Genomic DNA, 26,105 nt, shown 5'->3' on the forward strand with positions numbered 1-26,105 from the left:
ATTTCTTTGCCCCATTATTTTTACAAACAAACAATTAAAACCCAGATCACAGTTTTGCCTTTTAAAAAACCTGTAAACCAGATGAACTGCCTCTCCTACTTTTTTGGTGCCCCCCCCGCCCCCCGCGTGCCGAACTTTTAGGCTTGCTACGGGCCTGGCCTGAGCTACTCAAGTGAAGAAGCCCCTATCTAGCAACTCACACCGCCAACTTTTACATGTGCCCTCCTATCCACGAAAAATGAATGAAAGAAAGTAGGGGGCACTGCAATGGATTTTCCAAAAAGCACGGGCGAGCAGAGACAGTCGGAACTTATGGGCGTTGTTGTTGTCGTTTTAATAAGCAAAAGGTGGAAACAGATTTTCAGACGCACGCATCTCTCTCTCACACGCACTCACCCCCCCCCCCACAGTAGCAGCATCCTTCCCTCGCCCCCTCCCTCGCTGTCGTTGCTGCACAGTCGTTACCCGCCCCTCTCCCCCTGCCTCCCTCCAAGCCCCGTGACGGCTCTCGAGACACGCCCTGCCAGGCAGGAGCAGTGGCGGCGGCGGCGGCAGGAGCGCCGCGACAGACCCTCGCGCTGGGTCCCCGTCCTCGCCTGCCCCGGCTAGCCACCGCTTTCCCCAGCCGGCGCGGGAGTCGCCCCCCGCCTGGGCGAGAGCGTCCTTTTCGTCGGGGGAGCAGGGAGGAGGGCGCGGCGATGGGCTCGACCGAGGAGCAGCTGCTGCCGCCGGAGTGCGTCTTCGAGCGGGAATGGGCGCCATCGTTGCCCTCCCTCGGTGGGAGAGCAGGAGCCCGGCACAGGCGGCTGCAGAAGCCGCCGCCTCTCGAGGAGAGGGAGAAGGAGCAACAGCAGGTGAGCGGCCGTCTCTCTTTCTCTCCTCCAGCCCGAGGCGCAGCTTCGCCTGCGAAGGGGGGCTCCGCGGCCGTCGCATATTCCTCGCGGAGCCTCCGCCGGGTTCAGAGGCAGCGCGCCGCTGAGCCCCGCGTCCAAAGGCGGCGCGCCACGTCCTGCCTTGGTGGGATCCCCATTAGCATTGGTGGGGCTGTTGGATGCTGGACTCTCCAGAGCAGCCCAAGCTGGCGCCCTCCAGATGTGTTGGGACTGCAACTCCCATCAATCCCAGCCAGCGTTCGCCAGCTTGGGGAAGGCTGCAGAGGGACCTTTGGACTCAGCCAGCAGGGCGCTGCTTTGTGTTCCGATATCGTGCAACGGAGAGCATGGGGAATGTGGCTCCATGAGAGAGACGGCACACCTAACCGTACAACGCTGGCAGACCAAACAGTACACACGCGCACACGCCTTGCATATCTGTGGTGTTCGTTGGTTTGGCCTGGCCTTTTTGCTGCGGGGATGAAATGCTCCAAACGAAAGCATGGCTGTCATTCTGGAAGTAAGGGAGCCATTATGTTAAAACAATGGGGCATCTTTGCATCAGAGCTGCCTCTCCCCTGATAAGTTTGGAGGCGTTTAGTGGAGATCAGCAGAAAAAGATGTCGAACTTTATGGGAGGTGGGCGGGAACTGCCCTTTGTCAAGTTTTCCTGATGATTTATCAAAAACATAATTAGGAAAACTTGGCAATGGGCCGTTGTATTGAGAGAAGAAAAAAAATTACACCCCACAGCAATTTCTTTGTTGCTGTGCAAACTTTTTCCACACATGAGTATGATTGCTTTCTTGAAAAAAGCAATGTGAGAACTAGCCCTCCAGATCGCACATTCACTAAAAACAAGTAAAATCTTCAGCATCACCTTTCTAAATACAGGCTCACATGCTGCATCCCTCAGAAGATGGTGCAGATTTTATTTTGCTTATTAATATTGTGTCTCATTGCAGACTGCTTGGAGCGCTTTGGTAAGGAGCAGTGTGGACATTTAATAAATAAAAATGAATACCAATCTGATTAAAGCTAGCTGGAATGATGGTTCTCGCAAGCTTCTTGAAATGGTGTCAGAACACCCTCATACTAACCACTCTTTTATACAAAAATCTTTCGTGATTAGAGAGTATTAAAAGGTTAAGTCATTTCCCATCCATACTTTTAATTCATATGTTGAGTTATCACTATATCAGTGATGGCTTCCAAGTATTGGGGTAGTAGTTTAATATGAATTAATTGATCTGGAATAATAGGGTGTGGTTGTGGTTGTACTTCCTTTTATTCACACATGCATACACAGAAGTAGCAATGGAAGTGTTGCACCCAGTGTATTGCAGTTTGCCCAACCTGGAGATACCTCACGGACTACATAACAGTGGAGTAATTCTAGGCCATCATGCATGGTATTGGCCTTCCTTCATCTAAGATTAGTTAACCTCTTAGTTTTGTTCAGGTTTCACGGAAAAAGACAGAAATAGATTCTAGGAAAGGAGCGTAAAACATAAGTGTATCAAAGTAATAGGGTTTATTGAGTAACATTAGCCCTCTTCACATATTAGGCCTCTTTTCCACATGTACAGTATGGCGCAGCAATTTCTCTCTGCCATCTGCAACATGCACCCTGGCTTTCACGCAGTTGAGAACCCTGAAAAGCAGGGTTCCTGATCACATGGAGGCCTGCTAATATGTGTGCATAGTTGCACATGTGTGTTGCAGACATGCGTTTCAACATGCAAATTGTGGGGGGTGGAGCTTGTCACTGTCCAGGTTTTCATTGTACGTGCAGAGAAGAACCCTAATCTATGAAGATGGCTATTCTCATGGAGGAATGAGAGGTACACATTGTAATTCCAATAGATACAATACTAATGAAGTAGAATACATATTTTTGTTTGTTTTGGAAACATTCACCCTAACATTCCTGCTAAGGCAAATGTGTTCATTATAGCTGGCATAATCTTGGAAGTAATCTTTTCCGTATAAGAGAGTAGGGTTATCTTGTCATCTGAAGTCTTTATAAGTATTTCAGTTAAAGGTAATATTTTGCTTCCTGCTTAATCATTACACTTTTTTTAGTCTGGGGAATGTTGGCAATTGTAGGACTTCTTCTGTCTAAACATGCATAGGATTGTGCCCTAAACGTCTTTTTTAAACTCTTAAACAGATTACTCAGTAAAAGGTTGCAATCCTAATTTATACTCTGGTAGTGGGCTTTCACTTTATTAGGGTTATAGCTTCTCTCTATGCAGGTATGTCAGGGGTATGACCTCCTAGAGAGTTCTGCATAGATGGATAAACTATGTCACTGGAGGCACTCAAGATGAGGCTGGACAGCCATCTGTCAGGGATGCTCTGACTTGGATTCCTGCATTGAGCAGGGGGTTGGACTCGATGGTCTTATAGGCCCCTTCTAAACCTACTGTACTATGATACTATGACCTGCTAGGGTGAATATGTTCATTATAGGGACCTGAGTGTGTTCCACAGAGATACATGTGCAGCTCATAATTAACTGAAGTTTTTAACGTGTTGAATCGTTCCATAGTATTGTAACATTTCCTTCTCGGAAAAACATTTAGAGCTGTATATTTATAACAGTCCATTCTGCTGAATTAGTCAAGAATTCATTGTATTTTCAGTTACATTTATGTTATAGCTTTAATATTTTTATTCGGCGTTTCTGCCTGACAATAAATGAAGGTGGCTGACAATAAACAAAAAAAATACATAACAAAAGCAATGAACAATGGATTTGAAGGGTGTGAACAGTGAATTTTTAAAGATATTTTCCTCAAAGAAATTATTACTGCTCTGGGCAAGTACCTTAACTGCAAGGCTAGTCCTGAAACACCTCTTCCATTTCAAACTTGATATGGGGATTGAGGATAGTTATGACAACTAAGCAAAAGAAATGGTAAACCCATTCCTTCTCCCCCATCATGGTTTGAAACAAAGGCCTTAGGGAGCCAGGACACTTAAAAGCACACACACACCCTAATGGATTCTGACTTAGGAACTTAGCCTATTACTATCACTAAGGACACAGGATGAGAAACACTAGGCTGTTAGCTAGAAGAGCAAGGCTGTGCAGCAAGGCTCTTCAGTCCCATAGGGCAGCAGTGGGGAACCTCAGGCTCTGGGGCCAAATCTGACCCTCCAGTGTTTTCCAGATGGCCATGCCCCTTCCAATGGCCTCATCCTCTTTCCCCCAAGCACCAGTCATTTGGCGGTTTTCTGGCTTTTGTACAGTCCTTGCCCCATTCTAGAAAGTTGAAATGCCTCTCGTAAAGCTTAAATGCTGATAGTAAGAGCTTTAAGCTAAACTATGCAGGTATTTTTTGTATTTTGGGCCCCACCCACCTTAGAAATGCAGCTGCCAAGAGCTTCTCCAAAATGAAATTTGGCCCTTGGGCTGGAAGAGGTTCCCCAGTGTCATAGGAGTACTGTACATGTCAGACAAAGCTGCAGGTGCCTTGGTAGTTGACATATGGAGGCATGTGGTGTCAGCACATTTTTAGCGAAGTGATAGAAGGGACACCCATTACCAGGCTGTGAGAAGAAAAGGTTAGAGTCCTGCAAATAATAAGCGTAGCACCAGAAGTTGAGAGGCTTAATTTTAGATTTGAAACCTAGCCCTTTTCTGTTCTGATGACTCAGTAACAGTACACGTTTCATTTGCGCTGATGAAAGAGAGAGAGCATGCAACACCTTTCCAAAATGCAGTGATGCAAGAGAACAGGCAACATCTTAGAGAAAGGCTGGAGTTCTATGGCTCCAAAATTACTAGCAACCCAATTATGTGTTGCAATTTCCAGGTCTGAGCAAGCCTCTCAAGAACACTGATTAAATAACCTCAGTAACGTTTTAGCACTGTTGAAGAGCATTGATTTATAGAACTTGGAAAGTTGGTGGTTCAGGAAGCAAAAGTAGTTCTAAAGCACCTTCTTTGTTGCGCACTTGATGTGGGGATTTTGTTTATTATAATTAAGCAAAAGAATATTCAAGGTAAGCAGCATTCCTTTTTGCCCTCTAGGTCACCTTGCAATGTGTGCAAGGTGTTGGTCTGTTTATATATCAGTGAATAAGATAGTATCTTGCTCATTTTTCATTGTAAGCATAGTCACTGAAGTTGGTAAAGTAAAACTGAAAACAAGACCGGTCTACAAAAGCTTATGCCAAGTTGTTAGTTTTTCTGATGCCACAAAACTCTTTTTTTCTTTTATTTTCTTTCTGCAAATACTAAGGTGGCTACCCTCTGCAGGAGTTTGTTTATTTATAACATGTATATTCCAGCTTTTCTCCAATGAGCTCAAGGTGGTATCTTCCCTCCCCATTTTATCCTTATATCAACCCTGTGAAGTAGATTAGGCTGAGATAGTGACTGGCCAAGATCACCCACCTGCTTGAATTATTATATTTTATGTTAATCACATTCTCTCTCTCTCTCTCTCTCTTACACACACACACGCACACACATGCGCACACACACTTTTGAGAATTCCAATCTCTCAGTATAATGTAAGAAAATAGTACCATAGCTTTAACAGTATTCACATTTAGAACATGAGTCATTGAAGAAAATGTGCAGCATCTGTCTTTTATAAAGCTTCAAAATCGTCTCCTTCAACACAAATTTGGTTGGTGACTTCAGTGCATGGTTTGTCTCAACTTCAAGTAGAAGTTTGAGAAGACAAAAATCTATAATAAACACAAATCTTAAACCAATAAACAATGTGCTTTGGAGTGGGGTAGGTAATAAAACATTTTGGTAGTCTAATGGAGAGAAAACGTTCCAAATACGTTAATTTGTTTTTATTTTATTTTTTTGCATTCGTGTATGAGAGGAACATTCAACAATTAGCAAACCATCTTTTGTGGCTGTTATAACTTTTATAATTTACATTGTTTTCAATATAATCCAAATTACTTGTATTATAGTGATATCCCTCATGCACTAAGAGGGATAATTCTGTTTAATAGGAATTGGTCAGGGCTTGCTGAGTTTTCATCCTTGATCTTTACATCAAATTACGACGGCTTAAATCCTACACACAGAACTCTCTTTGAAGTCAGTTGGACCTATGACATAATGACATCCCTAGTCCCTGCCACTTTAATATGATTTCCAAGGTAAATGTTTCATTCTCTTCCTATGTTCTTTGAAGGGCCCTTTAAATGTTATCCTAGCTGCATGGGAGCTGCTTTTTCATAAGTGTCTCTCAGACAGTGGTGGTAAATTTCCCAACAAATTTGGCAGGAGCCAATCACATCGGACTTTCCATGGAATTGGCACTACACACAGAGTGTGTGCAGGGTGCCAATTCTAAGGTCAGAACCTACACTGTCAGCCTGTGCCCATGTTCTTGGGCCCTTTACACGTAACGCTAACTTTGTGGAAGCCACTCATAAAAAAGCAGCTCTCCCTTATGGCAAGGGCCCCTGAGTGTTTTTTGCAAAGGAGATTATTGACTGAAATACCTGGAAAGATTTTGTATCTAGGCACAATATACATGGCAGGAAATAAGGTCATCTTTTTTCTTCCTCCCTTCCTTCTATCCTCCCCCACCCTATCTATCTATAGATCTATATAAGCCTAACATTTGTTTTTATTCTGTATATTGGTTTCTTATATTTATAGCCTGTCATGTACACACTTAGCATATTGCAGACTTTGTTCAACAATTGCAGCCTGACACTACACATATTAATGTGGGAGTAAGTCCTAGTCATACAGAGTAAAATGGGCCTTACTCCCAATTAAAAGTGCATAGGGTGTCATCCTTAAAGATACAAGACTTCACCCCAAAGGTTGCATAAATATTTGTTAGACCAAGAATAAATATAGCCACACAACTCGCAGTAATATCTCTGTAAATGAATTTTCCAGAAACATGTGGACACATTAAGAGCATACTTCCTCAGGTTCAGGACAGATCATTCAGAGAGTCCTGAAATTCTCACATAATGGGGATTTTTAGAAAAATGAGTCTGTGTAAAATATGTATCTCCCTGAAGAAAACATGCTAAGTTGTGATTTGCTAGCTGTCTGATATTGGCCCTGGCCTATGCAGCAAACAAAGGATGTGTGGCTTTATGCAAGAGCCAAATTTTAGCATTAGGCAGTAAGTCTTGCCACAACCTCATGCACACAGTGGAGGAGAGACAGAAAGTGGCTGCTGAAGAGGAAGAGGTAGGGCACAAATGCAAAGTCATCTGGGGAAAATGGGGTTCCTGGATTTATAGGTTGCTTCTGCACAAGTAGATCTTTTCTTGTGATAGCCTTCCAGATTAGTGCTGGCAGGGCAGGCTAGGAAGATTTCCTGTGCTCTAAGTAGTTCTACTAATGCGGAAGCTGCATATCTTGCGGTGCAGATCAAAAGGCTAGAGAGATTCCCCTCCAGTACATGTAGTCACGGGGGGGGGGGGGGAGTGTTGGGGAGAGGGAAAAAGAGAGATTGATATAGCTGCTTACTCTGTATATGCAACAGATAAGATTAAAGAGATCCAGTGTGGTGTAGCGGCTAGAGTGTTGGACTGGGAGCCGGGAGATCCGGGTTCTAGTCCCCACTCAGCCATGGAAGCTCACTGGGTGACTTTGGGCCAGTCACAGATTCTCAGCCCAGCTTCACAGGGTTGTTGTTGTGAGGCTAAAATGGTGAGGAAGAGGATTATGTACGCCGCCTTGGGTTTCTTAAAGAGGAAGAATGGCGGGATATAAATGTAATAAATAAATAATAGTAAATAATAGTAATAAAGCCATTCAATCAAAATGTGCTGGTCTCCACTTGCTTTTCATATGTTATACCAAAATTTCAGAAAACTGCTTTCTTTACAAAACTAATAAATGCTATACCAAAAGGAAGTATTACTATTGTCTAAGTTTGTCATGCTCGTAACCGAGGCTTATGTCTGTGAAATAAACCATTGCGTTTTCTGCTGTTTGGGAAACAGCTGTTGACAGCTAACTTGCTTTTCTTTTGTTCTTTTTTTCCTGTCTTAATAGAAGAACCGGGCAGGACTTTGCTGTGCTCTAAGAGGTGAAAAAAAAAAAGTGTGTTTGCAGCGTTAAGGCAACTGATTTTAAAGTTGTATTTTCAGGTGTGCTAAATAAGTAATGGAATACCCATAATCTCCTTCAAAGTTACAAGAACATATGTTCATGAAGGATTGCTAGTGATTCAAATGAAAGTTTTGTAACACCTGAAGAAAAGCCATATGGGTAACCTATGAAATACAAAAACTCAGCACAACGGCAGCTTTGTGAGAAGGCAACTGAAATTTCACAGATGGCTTCCAGTGTAGCGGAATATGTATTGCACTGTATGGAACTGATAGGAATGTATTGTACTTCGTAGGCGTGACTAGTTCCATCTGTGTGTGTTGTGTGATAACTATGAGTAGTGGAATGCTTTCTTGGAATTGAAGGAAGGCTGCCACAAGTGGGTCAGTTCGGTGCTAGAAGCAACCGCTGCTTGGTTTACCTTCATCTAGGTGTTACTGGTGTCAGCAGGAGGCCTGGTTACATTGAGAAAAATGGGAATGGTGGTATGACCAGGTCCAAAACGAAGGATGAGGTCAACATCATTGGGATTGTAAAAGACCAGGGTTTGATTTGTTTGGGAGAGAGATCCTGGGAGAATGAGAAACCTGCCATATGTGCTTAGGCTGGCTTTGCCCACCATGCCGTCCATTTAGGTAAATATGAAAGTGGTTATAACTTGTGTGTATTTGGGGATGTTTGTAATTTGCCTCATCTTAAGTAAAGCTTGTTCTTCTCTTAGACTATTTGAGCAATATATATTCTTTAATACCATATTTGTGTTGTCTGGCTTCAGAGAGGTTCCAGGGACCACTACCCATACATTCATTCTTGAAGCCCTAAACACTTGGTAAAGATCTATCACTGAATGGTGTCTGTAATTAAAGCAGTTGTATTCTCTCTTGATCTGGTGAATCTCAGATACACCTGTTCAAGTTTGGGAAACAAGCTAGCTGGATGGAGCAAGAAGAAGTTACTCATCTCATCAGTAATAATGACTGTTAATCTAGGCATAACGAAAATATATAGCATATGCAAATCTACTGGGGATGAACACAAGTGTAACAGATCAGATTGTAAACCTCCAGAGAGATGAGCACATGAGAGTTATTTAAGTTAAAAGAGGTTGTTGGTATACAATATTGTCTGCCTTTTAATAGTTTTACATCATAGCTCTCTAGCCCCTGCTCAAGAAATAAAGTTTTCCAAATATTTATGCACTTTCAAGTATTACTTCCAGGCCTTCATGAGATAGTTAGGTTCCTCTAGAAACCTGTATATATTAATTTCAAGTACTGGAAGGGTGAGTAACCTTCAGTTAAACTCCAGAAACTTTTTTCATGAGCTGTGTTGATTATTGGAGCTCCTACTGTAGGTTTGCTGGACTTGTGTATGTGTTTTTCCCCAATGCCTAGAGGCAGAATAGAGAGGAAAATTTCCTCTTAGTATGTAGAGAGTGACCTTTTTGAGTTACCACAGCTGGTTACAACTTGGATTTCAGCATCTAACTCAGCTTGCTATTGTGATGGACAAAAAAAAAAAATCACTCGGCAGAAAAGTAAGACCCCTGCAGGTCCACTGCCTGCTGTAGTAAGGGTAAAGCAGCCATGGTTGTATCAAACGTCTATCCTGAGCTACTTTAGGATGAAAAAAGCACTGGGCAAGAAAATGAACAGTGTTGGCCAGTAAAAATAATGGAGGCTCTAAATATATAGTAGTGATTCACAAACTAAATTAATTTTGCTGATGGATAAAATAGCCTGCCAGTTCTGTAAGGCTGTAAATGCTTTGAGTCTGCTGAAGAGGTGGCTGCCATGTATATGGAGTGGGATCAAGAGAGTCCCTTCACCAGTGGAATGCATTTCTGCCCATACAAGAAGAGATCCCAAACTTCTGCTGCTTTTCCTTCTCCAACTGCAGCCTTTCCATACGAAATCCCTCACCCTCGGGAGCAGTTTTTTAGGGGGTAAGAAAGAGCTATAGCAAAAAGGAGAGAAACATGAGTAGGTCCTATTGCATGAGTGGAACCCTGTACATAATTCTCTTGCTCCATGCCACAGTCATCCAGCCCTTTCCAAGCATATCCAGCCAGGGATTTTAGGGACTATATTAAGGTAATTCCTAGCTGTGCTTCTTTTCTCCCCCATTACTAAAACTGTAGAAATCCTGTTACCTATAATAGGGAAATGTATGTAAATGTGTAGCTCAGTATTTTTCCCTGTGAAGTCTGAACAATGGCTATGAATTATGGTTTATGGCAGATATTTGTAATAAATATTCCAAAACCAGAGCTTTTAAAATTATTATTACAGATTTTGGCCCATGAGGGAAGTACATTTTCATTCATGTAGCTTTTGTATTTTTATATTGTTGCATTTTTATTGTGCAACTCCTTAGGGTTAATAAACTTTAAAACAAAATAAATGAAGCTCTCCTGTACTTCAAAAAGTTTACATCATTTTGTGATTTTTAACAACTTCTTTTTTGCTTTGTGGGAAGTGGGAGGTTATTAATTCACTTCAATGTTCACTCCTTCCATAGTGCTCCAGCTTGGGATTGCCTTTTAATAATGGTAAATACCATTTACATACACACACAAATACACACAACGCAAATATAGGCATCATTTTGAGGATTTCCTTTCAGGTGGTTTCTCCCCTCTTCTGGTACTCAAGCGTTATATGTAACTTGTTTTTTAAAAACAAAACAAAAAAGTGGTGGATATGTATACACTTGCAGCAAGACTACCCTCAGTCCATTAAGAGGATTCAGAATATTACATTAGTGACCCTGGAAAGGGGGTGAGCATATGATTCCACTGTTTGCAAAACATCTTAAGTGCAAATCTATGGGTCACTGTCTGTATTGTTGGCACTGGCATAGAAGGACAGATGGCCTGATGAATGTTCCTATTTAAACAGAAACAGTATGATGTAGCACAGTCCTATGCCAACACATGGCCGGTGGCAATACTTCATTTGATCTGACCTGCAGCACAGATAGATGTGGGATGACTGTTCAGCAGAGTGCATATTGCACTGTCTCATGTGTGCTAAGATATATAGCATCCATGCAAATCCTAAGTTACTTTTTTCTCTCTGATGTTACTTAATGTAAGCTAATCCAGTACGTATTGGTTTATGTTCCTGTTTCATAAAATGCTTTTGGGGAAGTGGTGTGTTGTTCTTTTTTAGGAAATCCTTTCACAAAGTAAAGAGTTGAACAGGAGTCCAATTTTGTGGAGCGCTTGCTTCATGGAAGTGCTTGGTTGCCATTACTTCATGAAGAAACTCTGAGGTGGGGGAAAGCTATGACTGGCATATTTGAATGTTTATTGCTACAATAGCCAAATACAGTTTTTTCTATAGTGGCTGCTTTGCTTTTTATTGTTAATTTCTTCCTTATCTCCAGTCAGCATTACCAGCTTAATCCTGTGCCTGTTCTTGTTTTTCCTTACAAAAGAAATAAAAGAATCAATTTACTACTAGTTAATTGTCATTCCTGACTGTTCAAGCATTACTATCTTATTTTATTTTTATGTGCACATAAATATAAAGCCACAGTAATAATTTGTTCCTGTTATATTACATTTAAAAATTTAACAAATCTTTAAAATCTTTAGCTAATGCTTGTTTGCATTACAAAGTATAAGTTAACGAAGCTTTAGAATAATATATTCATATGTATATTGACATACCCTTTTATAAAATCCAATAGGACATTCATAAGAATAATATATTTGGTTATCAAGGTAATCTTTTCTGGAGTTGATTTAGCATAGCTTGTTGTTGTGCTTGTTTTGAATGGTCACAGTGGGCTGGTTCACATGATCAAAATAAGCCACTGTGGCTTATTTGTGGTAAGTTATCCCTTTAAAGATGTGGTGCAGGACCCTGTGTCAATACCGTTGGCTCTATCCAACAGCGCTGATATAATCGCATTTGTGATTGTATACTCTCCTTGGATGGAAACAGCCATTCTTGAGTACAATTATTATTTATTACACTCATGCCCTGCCTTTCCTCTAAGGGAGGAGAAGAGGGTATGCAAGTCCCCCCCGCCCCATGCTCATTTATCCTCACAATAACCCTGGGAAGTGAGTGCTCCAAGGTTACCCAACAAGCTTCATGCCTAATGGGATTTGAGCCTGGAACTCTTGAAATCTTAACCACTACAACACCCATATTCTCGCAGCAAGGATCTGATCATCTGCCTCTTGCATCTTAAATGGACTGTAATAGCCTACTTTTAAAAAAGGTGCATTATGTTTAATCACACTGGATCTGATTGTAGAATAACTGCAACTCCAAACACATTCAGCAACATTTATATATAATATGCAGGTTATGTGGGCGGGGATGGAAGGGAAGTCAAACCATGCATCAAAATTTTGTGTCAATGTGTGTGCATTAGAGTCGAGTTGCATCTGCTCCCTTATCCAGAGATTTAGCTTCTGGTGACCCAACATTTCCCTAAAGGCAATATGTAGACCAGGGTTGAGGAACCTGTGTCCCTCTAGGTAGTTGACAACAACTCCCATCACTCCTGACCATTGAGCATGCTAGCTGGGGTGGATGGGAGTTGGAGGCCAACCCTGACATAAACGGTGCTTTACCAGATAAAGTATCAGGAAAAATAGGGAGTGTTTCTGATAAATAAGGATGGTTTTAGTGTATGTGACTTGGCTAGTTTGCCAAGTAAAGTCCCTAGCTTGCTAAACATCTGCCATGATGCTGAGGTGCTGCATAGTGCAGATCTCAAGGGGGCAGTTGTGTCTGCATAAAGTTGGTTTTTCAAACCATATATCACAAAAATACCAATGCAGACACAATGGAATACTCAAGCCTTCCTCTTAATACTACAGAGGTCTGGAGAGAATTTTACCAAGCTCATGACTGATAAGATTGCTGAATGGGATTTGTCTGAACAAAAGTCCAGAATATGAACAGGAAAAGAAGGAAGAGTAACACTTGTGGCTTCTTTCTTTCTCGGTAACTATGCTTCTACTTTAAGGAGCTGCATAATAATTATACAAAATATTTAGTTGGTTGAAAACATTGAAACCCACAAAACAAGTTGCTGGTTTTTCTGAAACAAGAATTTTGTGCACAAGTGTGGATTTCAGATATAGTTTGTTAGATCGTTTTTTATGCCTTCTCAGTATAGGTTGACACCCAAAGGAGATGTGGGGCTGAATTAAAGTATATCCCAGAGCAAATTTACTTACTACATTTCTATACTGCCCAATAGCCTCTCTGGGCGGTTCACAAAAATTAAAATCACAAAGTACAGCATAAAACAATATAAAATATTAAAACATAAGACTACAGTATGAAAATACAACCAGAATAAAACTTAGCAGCAATGCAAAGATTTAAAATACAATAACAGATTTAAAATAGCAAAGCTAAAAGACTAGAATGCTAAAATGCTGGGAAAATAAAAAGGTCTTCACCTGGTGCCAGAATGAGCACAATGTAGGTGCCAGGCAAACCTCTCTAGGGAGCTCATTCCACAGCCAGAGTTCCACAGCAGAAAAGGCCCCTCTTACTGGTAGCCACCCACCTCACTTCCTTTGACTTGGGCTCCTGGAGAAGGACCACTGAAGATGATCTTACTGCAGGTACATATGGGAGGAGATGATCCTTCAGATAACCTGGCCCCAAGCCATTTAGGGCTTTGAATGTTAATACCAGCACTGGACATGGACTAGCAGCCAGTGCAACTGGAAAAGTATTGGCATGATATGATCACGTTGGCCAGTTAACAATCTTGCTGCTTTGTTTTGGACCAGCTGAAGTTTCCGGACTGTTTTCAAAGGCAGCCCCATGTATAACGCATTGCAGTAATCCAGACGAGAGGTTATCAGAGCATGGATAACTGTAGCTAGGCTGTCGTTGTCCAGATAAGGGCACTGTTGGTATATCAGCCTAAGCTGATAAAAGGTGTTCCGTGCCACCCAGTCCACCTGTGTCTGAAGTGACAGTTCTGGGTCCAAGAGCACCCCCAAACTATGAACCTGATCCCTTTAAGGGGGGTGCAACCCCCTCCAGAACAGGTTGAACATCACCCAGCTGGGCAGACAAATTATGTATGAATGGTGCTGTCTATCTGCCAGTGCTGGGATACCTTTCAGTGCATTATTATAATTGGAAATGCAGCACTTATCAAATCTAGTAAACTAGAATTATAAAGCGTTAATTGCTGATGATATATACATTCTGCTCTTAATCATTTAGTCATCATGTTTGGCCTGTTTACAACTCACAAGAACAAATGCAAATGGAATGACTCATACTATTAAATGTCTAATTGAAGCATCAATATAGGAATTGTGTTTGACTATAAACCTAGACTTGATACAGCCCTCCTCTTCAGAAATTTTGCTTTATTATTGACATTTAATCACTGTAATTTACAAGCCCAGTCTTGTGTCGCTGACAGTATTGACCTGTTGACTAAAATATTGATGAGTACCTTTTTACTGAGTTTTGCTTGTCTTTAATGGGAGCATTAGCAAAACCATGTGTGATGCCTGCTTCATCTTAAAAGGCTGCTTTACATTACCCATCTCCATTAAAAGCCTGTCCATAGACGCTTTACACAATTTTTTTTTTTTTAAGATTATAAAGAAGGAATTAAATACCCAGTACTGCAGCTATTATTCAGTAGTATGAAGGAGTGACTTGAAGGAGTGAATGAGGAAAGGTGATTTCTTCTTCGTTCTCCCTGCCCATGGACCATGGCACTCAGTTAGGCAGTTTGAAGTGGGAAACGTGTTATGAGTTGCAGAAATGACCATAGTTTCATATGATAAAAAAAGGTGAAAGAAGCAAGGGGATGAAAAAGGTAAAGCCCCTCATTAAATCCTATATATCTGTATAAATTACAAGCTACTTTATGCATGATTAAGTAATGATAGAAACAGATTTGGAAAAGGGACATTTTTAGTACACCCTATAAATTATAAACAATGCACACACTAATAAATTTGTTTTGTTTTGCAAAGTGTATAGCGAAACTGAAGGAGTACTTAGCCAGTAATGAAAGATATTGCCAGTTTGTTGTAACAGAAAGCATCACAATAAAGCATTACAGCTCAAAAGGGTGAAAAAAAGCCACAATTTCTGCACATGAGGCTGCTTTTTAAGTAGCTGCGCTGACATATTATGCATTAGTTGATTCAAAGTGTTAATCTATTTTTCTCTTCTGACTGCAGGTCCAGCAAGATGAAAGAGACAATAGTATTGAACCCATTACAGATGACTATAAAAAGATGGGGACTCTCTTTGGTGAGCTCAACAAAAGTCTCATCAGCATAGGCTTCACAAGGATGTATTTTGGAGAACGGATTGTGGAACCTGTAATAATCATGTTCTTCTGGATTATGCTCTGGTTCCTTGGTCTGCAAGCTCTTGGACTAGTTGCTGTACTGTGCCTTGTCATTATTTATGTTCAGCAATAAAGTACAATGGATGGTAGATGAATGATTATGTCATATCTTGGTGGATTTACATATCTAGCCAAACAAGAACGGTATATTATAAGCTGCTATGCTGAACATTACATGGCCATTAAAGTTATGCACTTTCAAACTGCCATTATCTTTGTAATTTAAAATGAAGCAAAAAAAAACCCCTTTAATACACCATGAATAGATGAGTAAGAGTGGATCTTAGATATATCACAAGGACAGTGGAATTTAATGTATTGAATTAATAAAGGCTACTGAATCAATGTAGTTCCTGTGGACACATTCAGGGAGCTCTTTGGAGTATGAAAACAAGCTCATCAAAATTATGTGCAGTAATTTCCTATTTGTGTTATGACTGCTTTCAAGTAATACCTTTTGTATTAGGAGCTGAACTTTAAAAGGCCAATTTGTATAAGCCTTTACACTGCATGATTTTATATCAACCTGTAAATCTATTTGCAAACTTCTTCAGCATTGTGTATGTACATATACAGCCTTGTTAAGCAAGACTGCTTCCATATGACTACTGTCATTAATGCTTTATAAGCATATAAGAAAAAAATATTTGGGGCATTGCAAAGAAGAGACTAAATCCCTTGCATCTTTTCTTCCACATCATGTTTTCCTTCTCCTCTTCACAATGCTAAGGAGAAATGGTTGCGCCAGTAGACAAAATAGATGGTTTCCTCCTTTTTTTGTTATGGCTTCCTGACCTACCACATCCTAACTCTGAATTTTTTTATATGCACAAGCACAGCAGACCTAGATACAAGATAAGCCACACAAAATATAGTAGCTGTACTCTTCCATCTTTCCTTTTTAGTGATGGAAGCAAAAGTTCACTTTTAAGGGGTTCAAAAACAAATTTCCCTAGGTTTGAACTCTTGAACCCATCCTGAAATTAGCCCAGATTTCTCCAGAGTCTGAATCTAATTTGTGATGGCTCAAGAGGTTCCGGCTGCCACTGTGTACCAAAGGGCTCACTTCAGGGCCATCATTAGGCCTTAGATGCCTCTGCAAGCAGTCACAGCGATGCCCAAGATTATCAAGAATCATGGGAAATGTAGTTACTATAGTTCTTGGCTGGTACAAAACAACCCCATTTCCCAGGTCATGCTTCTTGTAATGCAATTCAGTATCAGATTCAGTATCTTAACACATTCCTCTAGTACTTACAGAATGTTCTTTGGTGAAGCAGGGTGTGTATAACACATTTATATGGTATGATTCTGACTGGGGTGATTTGCAAAGCAAGCATTTTGAAAGAGCGCTGAGACAATACTAAAGGAAAGAGTAGCTTATCCATCGCAATCATAAAAATGTGCTGTCAATGCAATACTGTAGTGCCATTTCACAAAAGGAAAGAGTCCTTCCATTCACAAAAGGGTCTTTAATCAACTGGAGGTCTCAGCTAATGGAAGTGATGGGGAGAGGCAAATGTTACCAATACCTCTTTCTCCCTGCGGCCTCATCATGCCACATCGCATGCTGTTCCAGAGGGTTCCCCAAACCTCTGCAGCAGATATCCAGGGGGAATTGGGGGAAAATCCACCCCTTCTGTTAACAGAGGCCTCCACTGGGTCAAAAGCCCTTCTGTAAACAGAAGATCACCACTGGAATAATTACCCAATATAATTATTTATACAGCTTTCATTGTATTCATACTGTATGGTAATATAGATCACATCATTGATTTCTCCCTGCACCACAGGTGTAATAACTAGCCTATTTTTAAAAGTAGTTTTGGTTGAAATTTTATATAGTCAGGATTATTATTTTGCACTTTTAAGTGAATTTCTGACCTCCATTTTATTAGCTAAATGCTATTAACATTAAAATAAGTGAACCAACACTACTTTTCCCCTGCACGTTTGCGTCATGCAAATATATATGTGTGTGTGTGTGTGTGTGAAGTACTTGATCTTGCTAGTTTTGTTTTTGTTGCAAACTTGTAGTATCTAAAAAAAAAAAACATCGTTGTACTAGATGCTGCCATGTCTATCAATTTGCAAGAAGACCAATGGTTTGCAAGATAAAGATGAAAGGTTTTAAAGATAATATATATCTCTGGTAGCTACTATAGCTCTCAGACATGCATCTGAAGCTCATTTACTTGCAGTATCTTTCCCATTCATTTCATGAGAGGAAGGCAAGTCTGTGCCTACAAAGAGATGGATGCAGAGAGCTACATCTGCTGAAATGAACAAAGAAGGTCCATACACACAGGAGTTCTGTGTGAGCATTGCAGCATAAGTGGAGTCTGGGATTAAAGATGGCATTCTTCTGTCAATTTTGTAGGGCTGTGTAATATCATCATAGAATTTCAGGCCCCAATTTATAATTTGAAGAATGATTGGGCAGAAATGGATGGTTTAAAACCAGTGAGGAATATTGTTGCAATTGCTAAAAAATGTATTGGTATTGCAAGTCAGATTCAAAGTTCAGTGCTGCTCTGGTGGAAGCTGGTGGATTGGAAGATATATAGGAAGGAAACAGTGTTGCTATATAAATGTTTATTGAGAAGAGAATAACCCCTCATCCCAAATTTCCATGTTGTATATATGTATATTTATGTGAGGATATTTAAGGTAAATTACCATTTGGGCCATTAAAATCGGCATTAAGATTGTTTTGATCCACATTTTGGGATGTTTTAATCTTAAATGACTTATTACTCAGTGCTGTATATGTGTATCAGAGTTGGGGGCAAAAGTCTTCAAGTATATATAGTTGTTTGAATTATCAAGGTATACAGGAAACTGGGCAAGATCCAAAGGACCATGCACTATATTTCATTTGCAGAATCTTCCTTCTTGCTGAAGTTCCTTGTACCCTTCAGACCTGCATGCGATGTGGTACAGGTGGATGCAGTCAGGCACATGTGTGAACATGTTTTGTGGTCACAAACTGGAGTTTTTGGAACACAGACTAATAATAGACTGGTGGAACCTCACTTGCTCTGAAAAGCTGCAACGCACAAACTATTTCCTTAGAAATGTTTGTATAAAAGTGTACTTTGAGAATATTCAGTAATGTTTTCTAATAAAATATTCTCTCATTACACAAATGGTTCCTGCCTGATATTTTTCATGAGTTACTATTATCAGCATGGAAACTTAGGCACAGCTATATTCTAAAGTTCTTTTGAATTCAATGGAACCTGCAATAATTAGAAATAATTGTCACTACACTAGGCAGACTTTCATCAGTGCAGGGAAAAAATTACTTGTAGCAAATCATAGTTTAGAATATCAAACAACCTTGTTAATTTGGTAGTCTGGTCGATGTTCAAAGTTGTAGCTTTGCAACAGAGTGGGTCAGAGGTAAAGCATGCCCAGTGTAAAAGACCACAGACTCAAGATTTTAATTGAAACAAATAAATTGATTTATTGATAATGATTAAAAGTAATGTTTTCATATATAAAATATTAACTTGAAGATGGACACAGTAATATTGGTATTTTGAAAATACTATAAATGGTCAGAGAAGGTCAAAACAAAACAATATAAGGGAGCTATTCTATGGCCACTAGACAGCGGCTAGATGGCCATAGGATATGGTGTTTTCCAGGAACCAACCTTGGAGCCCACGCTCTGAGGTTGGTTCCCAGAGAACCGACCTCCCACCACTTCCGCGCTGCCTTGGAGGCAGTACAGAACAGCCCCGTCCTCCACGCTCGCAAGAAGAGCGTGGAGCGGCCGGAAAGGGGCATGTCTGGGGGCGTTCCAGGGCAGGGAGAGCGTAGCTGCCTGTACGACACATCCTATGTACGACACATCCTATATGTTGTACAGCAGCCTCCTTCCCCATTCCATGCTCACGCGGCTAGACAGCCGCAATTGGCCGTCTAGCTGAAAAGCAGGGCATGAGGAGTGCAGAGGGAACAATCCCCTCTGTGCATCCCCTGCCCTGCTTTGGATAGGCGGTTGCCTATCTCGATAGGATTGCACCCTAAATGGTTTAAGAATGGGATAAGTATAGTATTGAAATTTCCCTGTTAAAGCTATCAATATAACTTGAATAAGAATATTTAATATTTCGTACCCTAATTTAAGGTTGGGCTGCTTTCCACAAACTTGCTCCTGTCTATCTAGTTTTCAAAAAGCATTTCTAAGTTTCCTAGATTTAGGTAGGGATCCAAGGGTATCACTTGGGTTGTTGGAGCATCCTTCATTGAAAATTCGCCATGTACACTACGGGAGTCACCCCCCAAACTCATGTGAGTTTTGGGAGCAGCCTCTTTAGTATGTAATTAGAAGTTGTCATCGGGGGCGGGGGGAGAGTATGAAAGAGAACTCTTGTGCTTGCACAGAAATCCATTTTGCCACATGAAAGCCAGTGCCACTGTGTCAAGAGTCTGGATTGCGCCTTTTAAAATCAGAACCATTTAAAGCTTTCAGAATACTGGTGTTCTTTCTGTGCATTGGGCTTACCCATACATGACCCTGCACCACCACCACCCAAGTTAATTGACCAAGAATCCCAGCTCCCAAATGCTATGTTAATATCTTTCTCCTTAACTCAAGGATGGGTGATTTGTGGCCCTCCAGATGTTTTTACCTACAACTCCCATCAGCCCCAACCAACATAGCCTATGGTGAGGAATCACAGGAGGTGTAGGCCAAACATCTGGAGGGCTACAAGTTGCCTACCCATGCCTTAACTGATAACCCTCTGTGCCAGCCCAGGTGTGCAAGGAGTCTTCATATACAGAACAGTATCAGCCTCGCACTTAAAGATGCTTCAGTGGGTGCCTTATCAAGATGCTGTGGCATCAAATGGGTAGTTATGGTGGGTGGTGACTGTTCCATTCTTTAGACTATGGCTGCAATCCTATGCATGTTTACCTGACAGCAAGTCTCAGTGAACTCAGTTAACCTGTATAGGACCAGACTTCTTAAGTGTGGGCCATAGTTTACGTCTATATTTTACTTTCCTTTAAAACTCATTTCCTTCTTCCTTTCACCTCTCCCCACAGTTCCTCCCCATTCTTAATATATGTTTGATTGGGGTTACTTTAATTATACAAAAACATACAATTTGCACGAAAGGTTGGTGCTGAAACAAGCTGATCAAATTTAGGTATAGACTCTATTTGTTTTCTTATACATTTCAAAAGAGCTCTGGGTTTGGAGAAGGCACTGCTTCAGTTCTTTGATGACTGGAAAGGTGGTCACAGAGAGGAAGGCCAGGATCCCAGAGTGAAGGACACGGAATAATGGGCTCAAGTTACAGGAAGCCAGATTCCGGCTGAACATCAGAAAAACTTCCTGACTGCTAGAGCAATACGACAATGGAAGCAATTACCTAGGGAGGTGGTGGGCTCTCTCACACTGGAAGACATTCAAGAGGAGGCTGGACAGCCATCTGTCAGGGATGCTTTGCCCTGGATTCCTGGTAGGCACCTTCCAACCCTGCTATTCTATGATTCTATGTTTTTAAATATTTTTGATGTCCATTTTGTGCCATTCTTGGAACTGCTCCAGGGCCTCCAACCACCTGAATCTGGCCGTGGCTGTTCATGTGAGCTAGGGCCCAGTTACACAATAGGTACAGGAGTGCTCAGGAGGAAGAAGCAGTAGATAACAGCCAGGGATTTTGCCATGGTGGAGAGTGGAATGAGGAAGTCATACTATGATCTATAAAGGAATATGAAATCTTTACACAGAAACTGATCAGTATAGACTAGGAGGGAGGTTGCATCAATTAGCACTTTCATTGTGGGTTAAAAAAAAAAGTTGGGCAGGGGCCTATACAGAAAATGACTAAAAGGCAGTATTTCTAACAGGTTACAGGTACAACTGGGGACTAAAAACACTTTCATAACAGTATCTGCATTGGTTTCCTGGCTAAATCAGGACAAATGTAGGAAATTCTGCTGATCATGTTAATAATTCTCCCGTCAATCTTAATTCCGACCTGTGATTCATCCAACCCAGCATTTCTCATGATGTACTCTGCATATAAATTAAACAAGCAGGCCGACAATATGCAGCCTTGTCGTACTCAGTTCCCAATTTTGAACAAATCGGTTGTTCCATGTCCGGTTCTTACTGTTGCTTCTTGACCCTCGTACAGGTTTCTCAGAAGACAGATAAGGTGGTCTGGTACTCCCATCTCTTTAAGAATTTGCCACAGTTTGTTGTGTTCCACACAGTCAAAGGCTTTAGCATAGTCAATGAAGCAGAATAGACTTTTTCTAGAAATATCTTGCTTTCTCCATGATCCAGCGAATGTTGGCGATTTGAACTCTAGTTCCCCTGCCTCTTCGAAACCGCCGCTTGTACTTCCGGTAGTTCTCGGTTCACATACTGCTGAAGCCTAGCTTGCAGGATTTTGAGCATCACCTTGCTGGCATGTGAAATGAGTGCAATTGTACGGTAGTTGGAACACTCTTTGGCATTGCCCTTCTTTGGAACTGGAATGTAAACTGACCTTTTCCAGTCTTGTGGCCACTGTTGAGTGTTCCAAATTTGTTGGCATTTTGAGTGCAGCACTTTCACAGCATCATCTTTTAGGATCTTAAATAGCTCAGCTGGAATACTGTCATCTCCGCTAGCTTTGTTGTTACTAATGCTTCCTAAGGCCCACTTGACTTCACTCTCTAGGATGTCCGGCTCAAGTTCAGTGACCGCACTATCATGGCTATCAGGGACATTCAGATCTTTCCTGTATAGTTCTTCTGTGTATTCTTTCCACCTCTTCTTAATCTCATCTGCTTCTGTTAGGTCCCTGCCTTCTTTGTCCTTTATCATGCCCGTCTTTGCACAAAACGTTCCCTTGAGATCTCCGATTTTCTTGAAGAGATCTCTAGTCTTTCCCATTCTGTTGTTTTCCTCGATTTCTTTGCATTGTTCATTTAAGAAGGCCTTCTTGTCTCTCCTTGCTATTCTCTGGAAATCTGCATTCATTTGAATATAACTTCCCCTTTCTCCCTTCCTTTTCGCTTCCCTTCTTTCCTCAGCTACTTGTAAAGCCTCATCAGACAGCCACTTTGCTTTTTTCTTGCATTTCTTTTTCTTTGGGATGGATTGAGTTGCTGTCTCCTGAACAATGTTACGGACCTCCGTCCATAGTTCCTCAGGTACTCTGTCTATCAGGTCTAATCCCTTAAATCTATTCCTCACCTCCACTGTATATTCATAAGGGATATGATTTAGGTCATACCTGAATGGTTTAGTGGTTTTCCCTATGTTCTTCAATTTAAGCCGAAATTTTGCAAGCAGCAGCTCATGATCTGAGCCACAGTCAGTTCCAGGTCTTGTTTTTACTGACTGTATAGAGCTTCTCCATCTTTGGCTGCAAAGGACATAATCAATCTGATTTTGATACTGACCATCTGTGATGTCCTTGTGTAGAGTCGCCTCTTGTGCTGTTGGAAAAGAGTGTTTGCTATGATCAGCGTGTTCTCTTGGCAAAACTCTATTAGCCTTTGTCCTGCTTCATTTTGTACACCAAGGCCATGCTTGCCTGTTATCCCAGTGATTTCTTGACTTCCTACTTTAGCATTCCAATCCCCTATGATGAAGAGGACATCTTTTTTTGGTGTTAGTTCTAGAAGGTGTTGTAGGTCTTCATAGAACTGATCAACCTCGGCTTCTTCGGTCTCAGTGGTTGGGGCATAGACTTGAATTACTGTTATGTTGAATGGTTTGCCTTGGATTCATACTGAGATCATTCTATCGTTTTTGAGATTGTACCCCAGTACTGCTTTTCCCACCCTTTTATTGACTATGAGTGCTACTCCATTTCTTCTAAGGGATTCTTGCCCACAGTAGTAGATATAATGGTCACCTGAATTAAATTTGCCCATGCATGTCCATTTTAGTTCTCTGATTCCCAAGATGTCGATGTTCAATCTTGCCATCTCATGTTTGATCACCTCCAGCTTACCTTGATTCATTGATCTTACATTCCAGGTTCCTAAACAATATTGTTCTTTACAGCATCGGACTTTCTTTTCACCACCAGACACATCCACAGCTGAGTGTCCTTTCGGGTTTGGCCCAGCCGCTTCACTCTCTCTGGTGCTACTTAGAAATTCCCTCTTCTCTTCCCCAGTAGTATATTGGACACCTTCCAACCTGAGGGGCTCATCTTCCGGCGTCATATCTTTTAACCTTGTGATATGTTGCATGGGGTTTTCTTGGCAAGAATACTGGAGTGGGTTGCCATTTCCTTCTCCAGTGGACCACATTTTGTCAGAACTCTCTGCCATGACCTGTCCGTCTTGGGTGGCCCTGCACGGCATAGCTTATGGCTTCACTGAGTTACACAGGCCCCTTCACCGGTGCTAGATTCACTTTCCTTCAGTGAAATGTTGATCAAAACTATACAGGTTTTAAAAAGTAAAACATATTAGTAAATTATTTAGCTTATAGGTAAAAGGTAGTGATGGCAAAAAGGCCTATATAATGTAAGGACCTTCAGGGTCAACTCATAACCAAGGAGAATGAGCTCCAATTTGCTCTCAGCAGTACACAGACCACCACTCTAAACTCCAAGCAAGCTGCTTTCAGGCTTTTACTAGTTTTGTTTCATAGAATCATAGAATAGTAGTGTTGGAAGGGGCCTATAAGTCCAACCCCCTGCTCAGTGCAGGAATCCAACTCAAAGGAATGAACATAGGAATGAACATGTAAGTAGCACATTTCCTTACCTTAGAAATTACCCTTCTTTGCTTTTGCTGCGGCATAGTCACTGAGTAAATAATCAAAGTCTACGCTGTGAAGCATTTTTCTTCTACCAACGTGATCAATCAAGGGTTGAGCATGCTTTTCCTCAGTTCATTTTTTTTAATATGTGCCATTTTTTTAAAATGCTGAATTTTCAGCACTGCTGTTGTTAATGGGCAAGCACAAGTAAATTCAGAGAGCAATGTCTACAGTTGGAAACACACTCTCCAAGATATTTTGAATGATACTCTTGTAAATTTTCAGCAGTAGAGAGGATGTTTTCACTTGGCGTCTTAGTAAAATTGCTGAGTGCAGTATTGTAGGCAAGATGTAAGAGATGGTGGGGTGAGGGAAGGGAATTGTAAATCATGAAGTCAGGGAATTTATCTTCTCTTAAGACCAATCCATGCTCACAAAGCAACAGCATAAAACATTTAAAATAACAGCAGCCGTAAAAACTGGAATTTATTTTATAAATCATTTTATTTTGTTTTATAACTGTTTTATTTATGTTTATTTTATACATCTATATTTTATAAATTTATTTTATAAACCATTTTATTTTATAAAGATAGGCATATGTTCATCTAAAATCAGACTGGAACACAAAGGTATTTAAGGTCTGTTCAAAAGCAGTCAGGGAGGGAACCACACATATCAAGGATGGAGTCGCCATAGAAAAGGCCCGATCTCTCGTGCCTGTCAACCTAATATATCTTACAGGCAGGCGCATAAGCAGTGCCTCCATGGCTGATCTTAGGGCCCAGGCAGATTCATAAATAAATAACCTATCTCGCAGGATTATTGTACTTTAATCACAAGTCAGATAAAAAACCTAGCAAATCATAAAACCAGTTCAGGATAGCAGGCGGAGGTAAATTTATTTCTGAATCTGCTATTTCAAACAGCAAGTAGGGGCTGATGTGACTGAAAAAAAATTCTGCCCATAGAAAACTAGATGTCAGGGAGGTCTCTAGCCTAGCTTTCTCCCTGATACTTAGCTTTTAACATGTAGGAATGTATTTTATTTCGTAATGTGTGGAGGAAGAGCATTATGGGAGCTCACATCTGCCACAGGTTTACCACCTCTACTGTCCATGAGAAATCTATTTTGGTTTATACAATTATTCGTGGTGTGGAGAAAGTGGACAGAGGGAAATGTTTCTCATAATTCTAGAATATGAAACAGGCAGGAAATTCAAGCGTTGCCCACCTCCCTTACCCTTTGTGTCTGCTTCCTTAGCTACTTTGTTTAGAAGCCTTTGGGCACTGTGATATGGTTACAGTTCGGAGGAGTCTGGTAATAGGGCTTATGAATTTAATTATGTACACACACACACACACACACACACACACACTTTTTCTCCCATAATTCTAGCACTGGATTCAGGACAGACAAAAGAAAGTGTGAAGTACTTCTTCACACAATGTATAATTGATCATCTATGCTGCCACTAGATTTGGCAAAGCCTTCCCCAAACTGGTGCCCTCCAAATGTTTTGGACTGCATCGCCCAGCATTCCTGACCATTGGCCATGCTAGTCAGGGTTGATGGGAGTTGAGGTCCAAAATATCTAGAAGGTACCAGGTTGGGAAATGAAGAATTGGCAGTAGCTACTAGCTTTGAAAAGAAATTAGGCATTCAGGGAGGATATGTCTTATCAACAGCTATTAATCATGAAGTCTATACGGAACCTGCAGGTTGAGAGGCAGCATGTCACAGAATACCAGTTGCTGAGTGGGTGTGGGCTATGACGAGAGAGGCTATTGCCCTCATGTTCTTCTTGCAGACTTCCCAAAGGCAGCTGGTTGGCCTCTGTGGGGAACAGGATGTAGTCACCTTGAATCTTTGGTCAGATCTAGCTGGTCTCTTTGTATGGTTCAATACATTTTTCTCCCTCTCTCCTAATACTAGAACCTGGGGTCATCCCATGAAGCTGATTGATGGGAGATTCAGGACAGATAAAAGGAAGTACTTATTCACACAGCACATAGTTAACCTATGGAATTCACTACCACAAGGTGAGGTGATGGC

At 41.1% G+C, this 26,105-nt stretch overlaps 1 protein-coding gene across 1 annotated transcript; it reads left to right on the forward strand.

Moving 5' to 3' along the window:
- Positions 1-525: 525 nt before the first annotated feature.
- Positions 526-18,795, forward strand: FAM241A (family with sequence similarity 241 member A). The gene is made up of 2 exons (XM_084855867.1): positions 526-854; positions 15,140-18,795. The coding sequence occupies exons 1-2, from the start codon at positions 699-701 to the stop codon at positions 15,383-15,385; spliced, it is 402 nt and encodes a 133-aa protein (XP_084711993.1). The 5' UTR covers positions 526-698; the 3' UTR covers positions 15,386-18,795.
- Positions 18,796-26,105: the final 7,310 nt, after the last annotated feature.

The sequence above is a fragment of the Heloderma suspectum genome, chromosome 5 (assembly GCF_057233095.1).
Source record: "Heloderma suspectum isolate Gila_16-S chromosome 5, 16-S_ref, whole genome shotgun sequence".
In the NCBI taxonomy this organism is placed as follows: Eukaryota; Metazoa; Chordata; class Lepidosauria; order Squamata; family Helodermatidae; genus Heloderma; species Heloderma suspectum.

Coding starts and splice junctions, on each gene's coding strand:
- FAM241A (XM_084855867.1), top strand. CDS start 699: ATGGGCTCGACCGAGGAGCAGCTGCTGCCGCCGGAGTGCGTCTTCGAG. Junction 855..15,139: donor GGGAGAAGGAGCAACAGCAG/GTGAGCGGCCGT, acceptor TTCTGACTGCAG/GTCCAGCAAGATGAAAGAGA.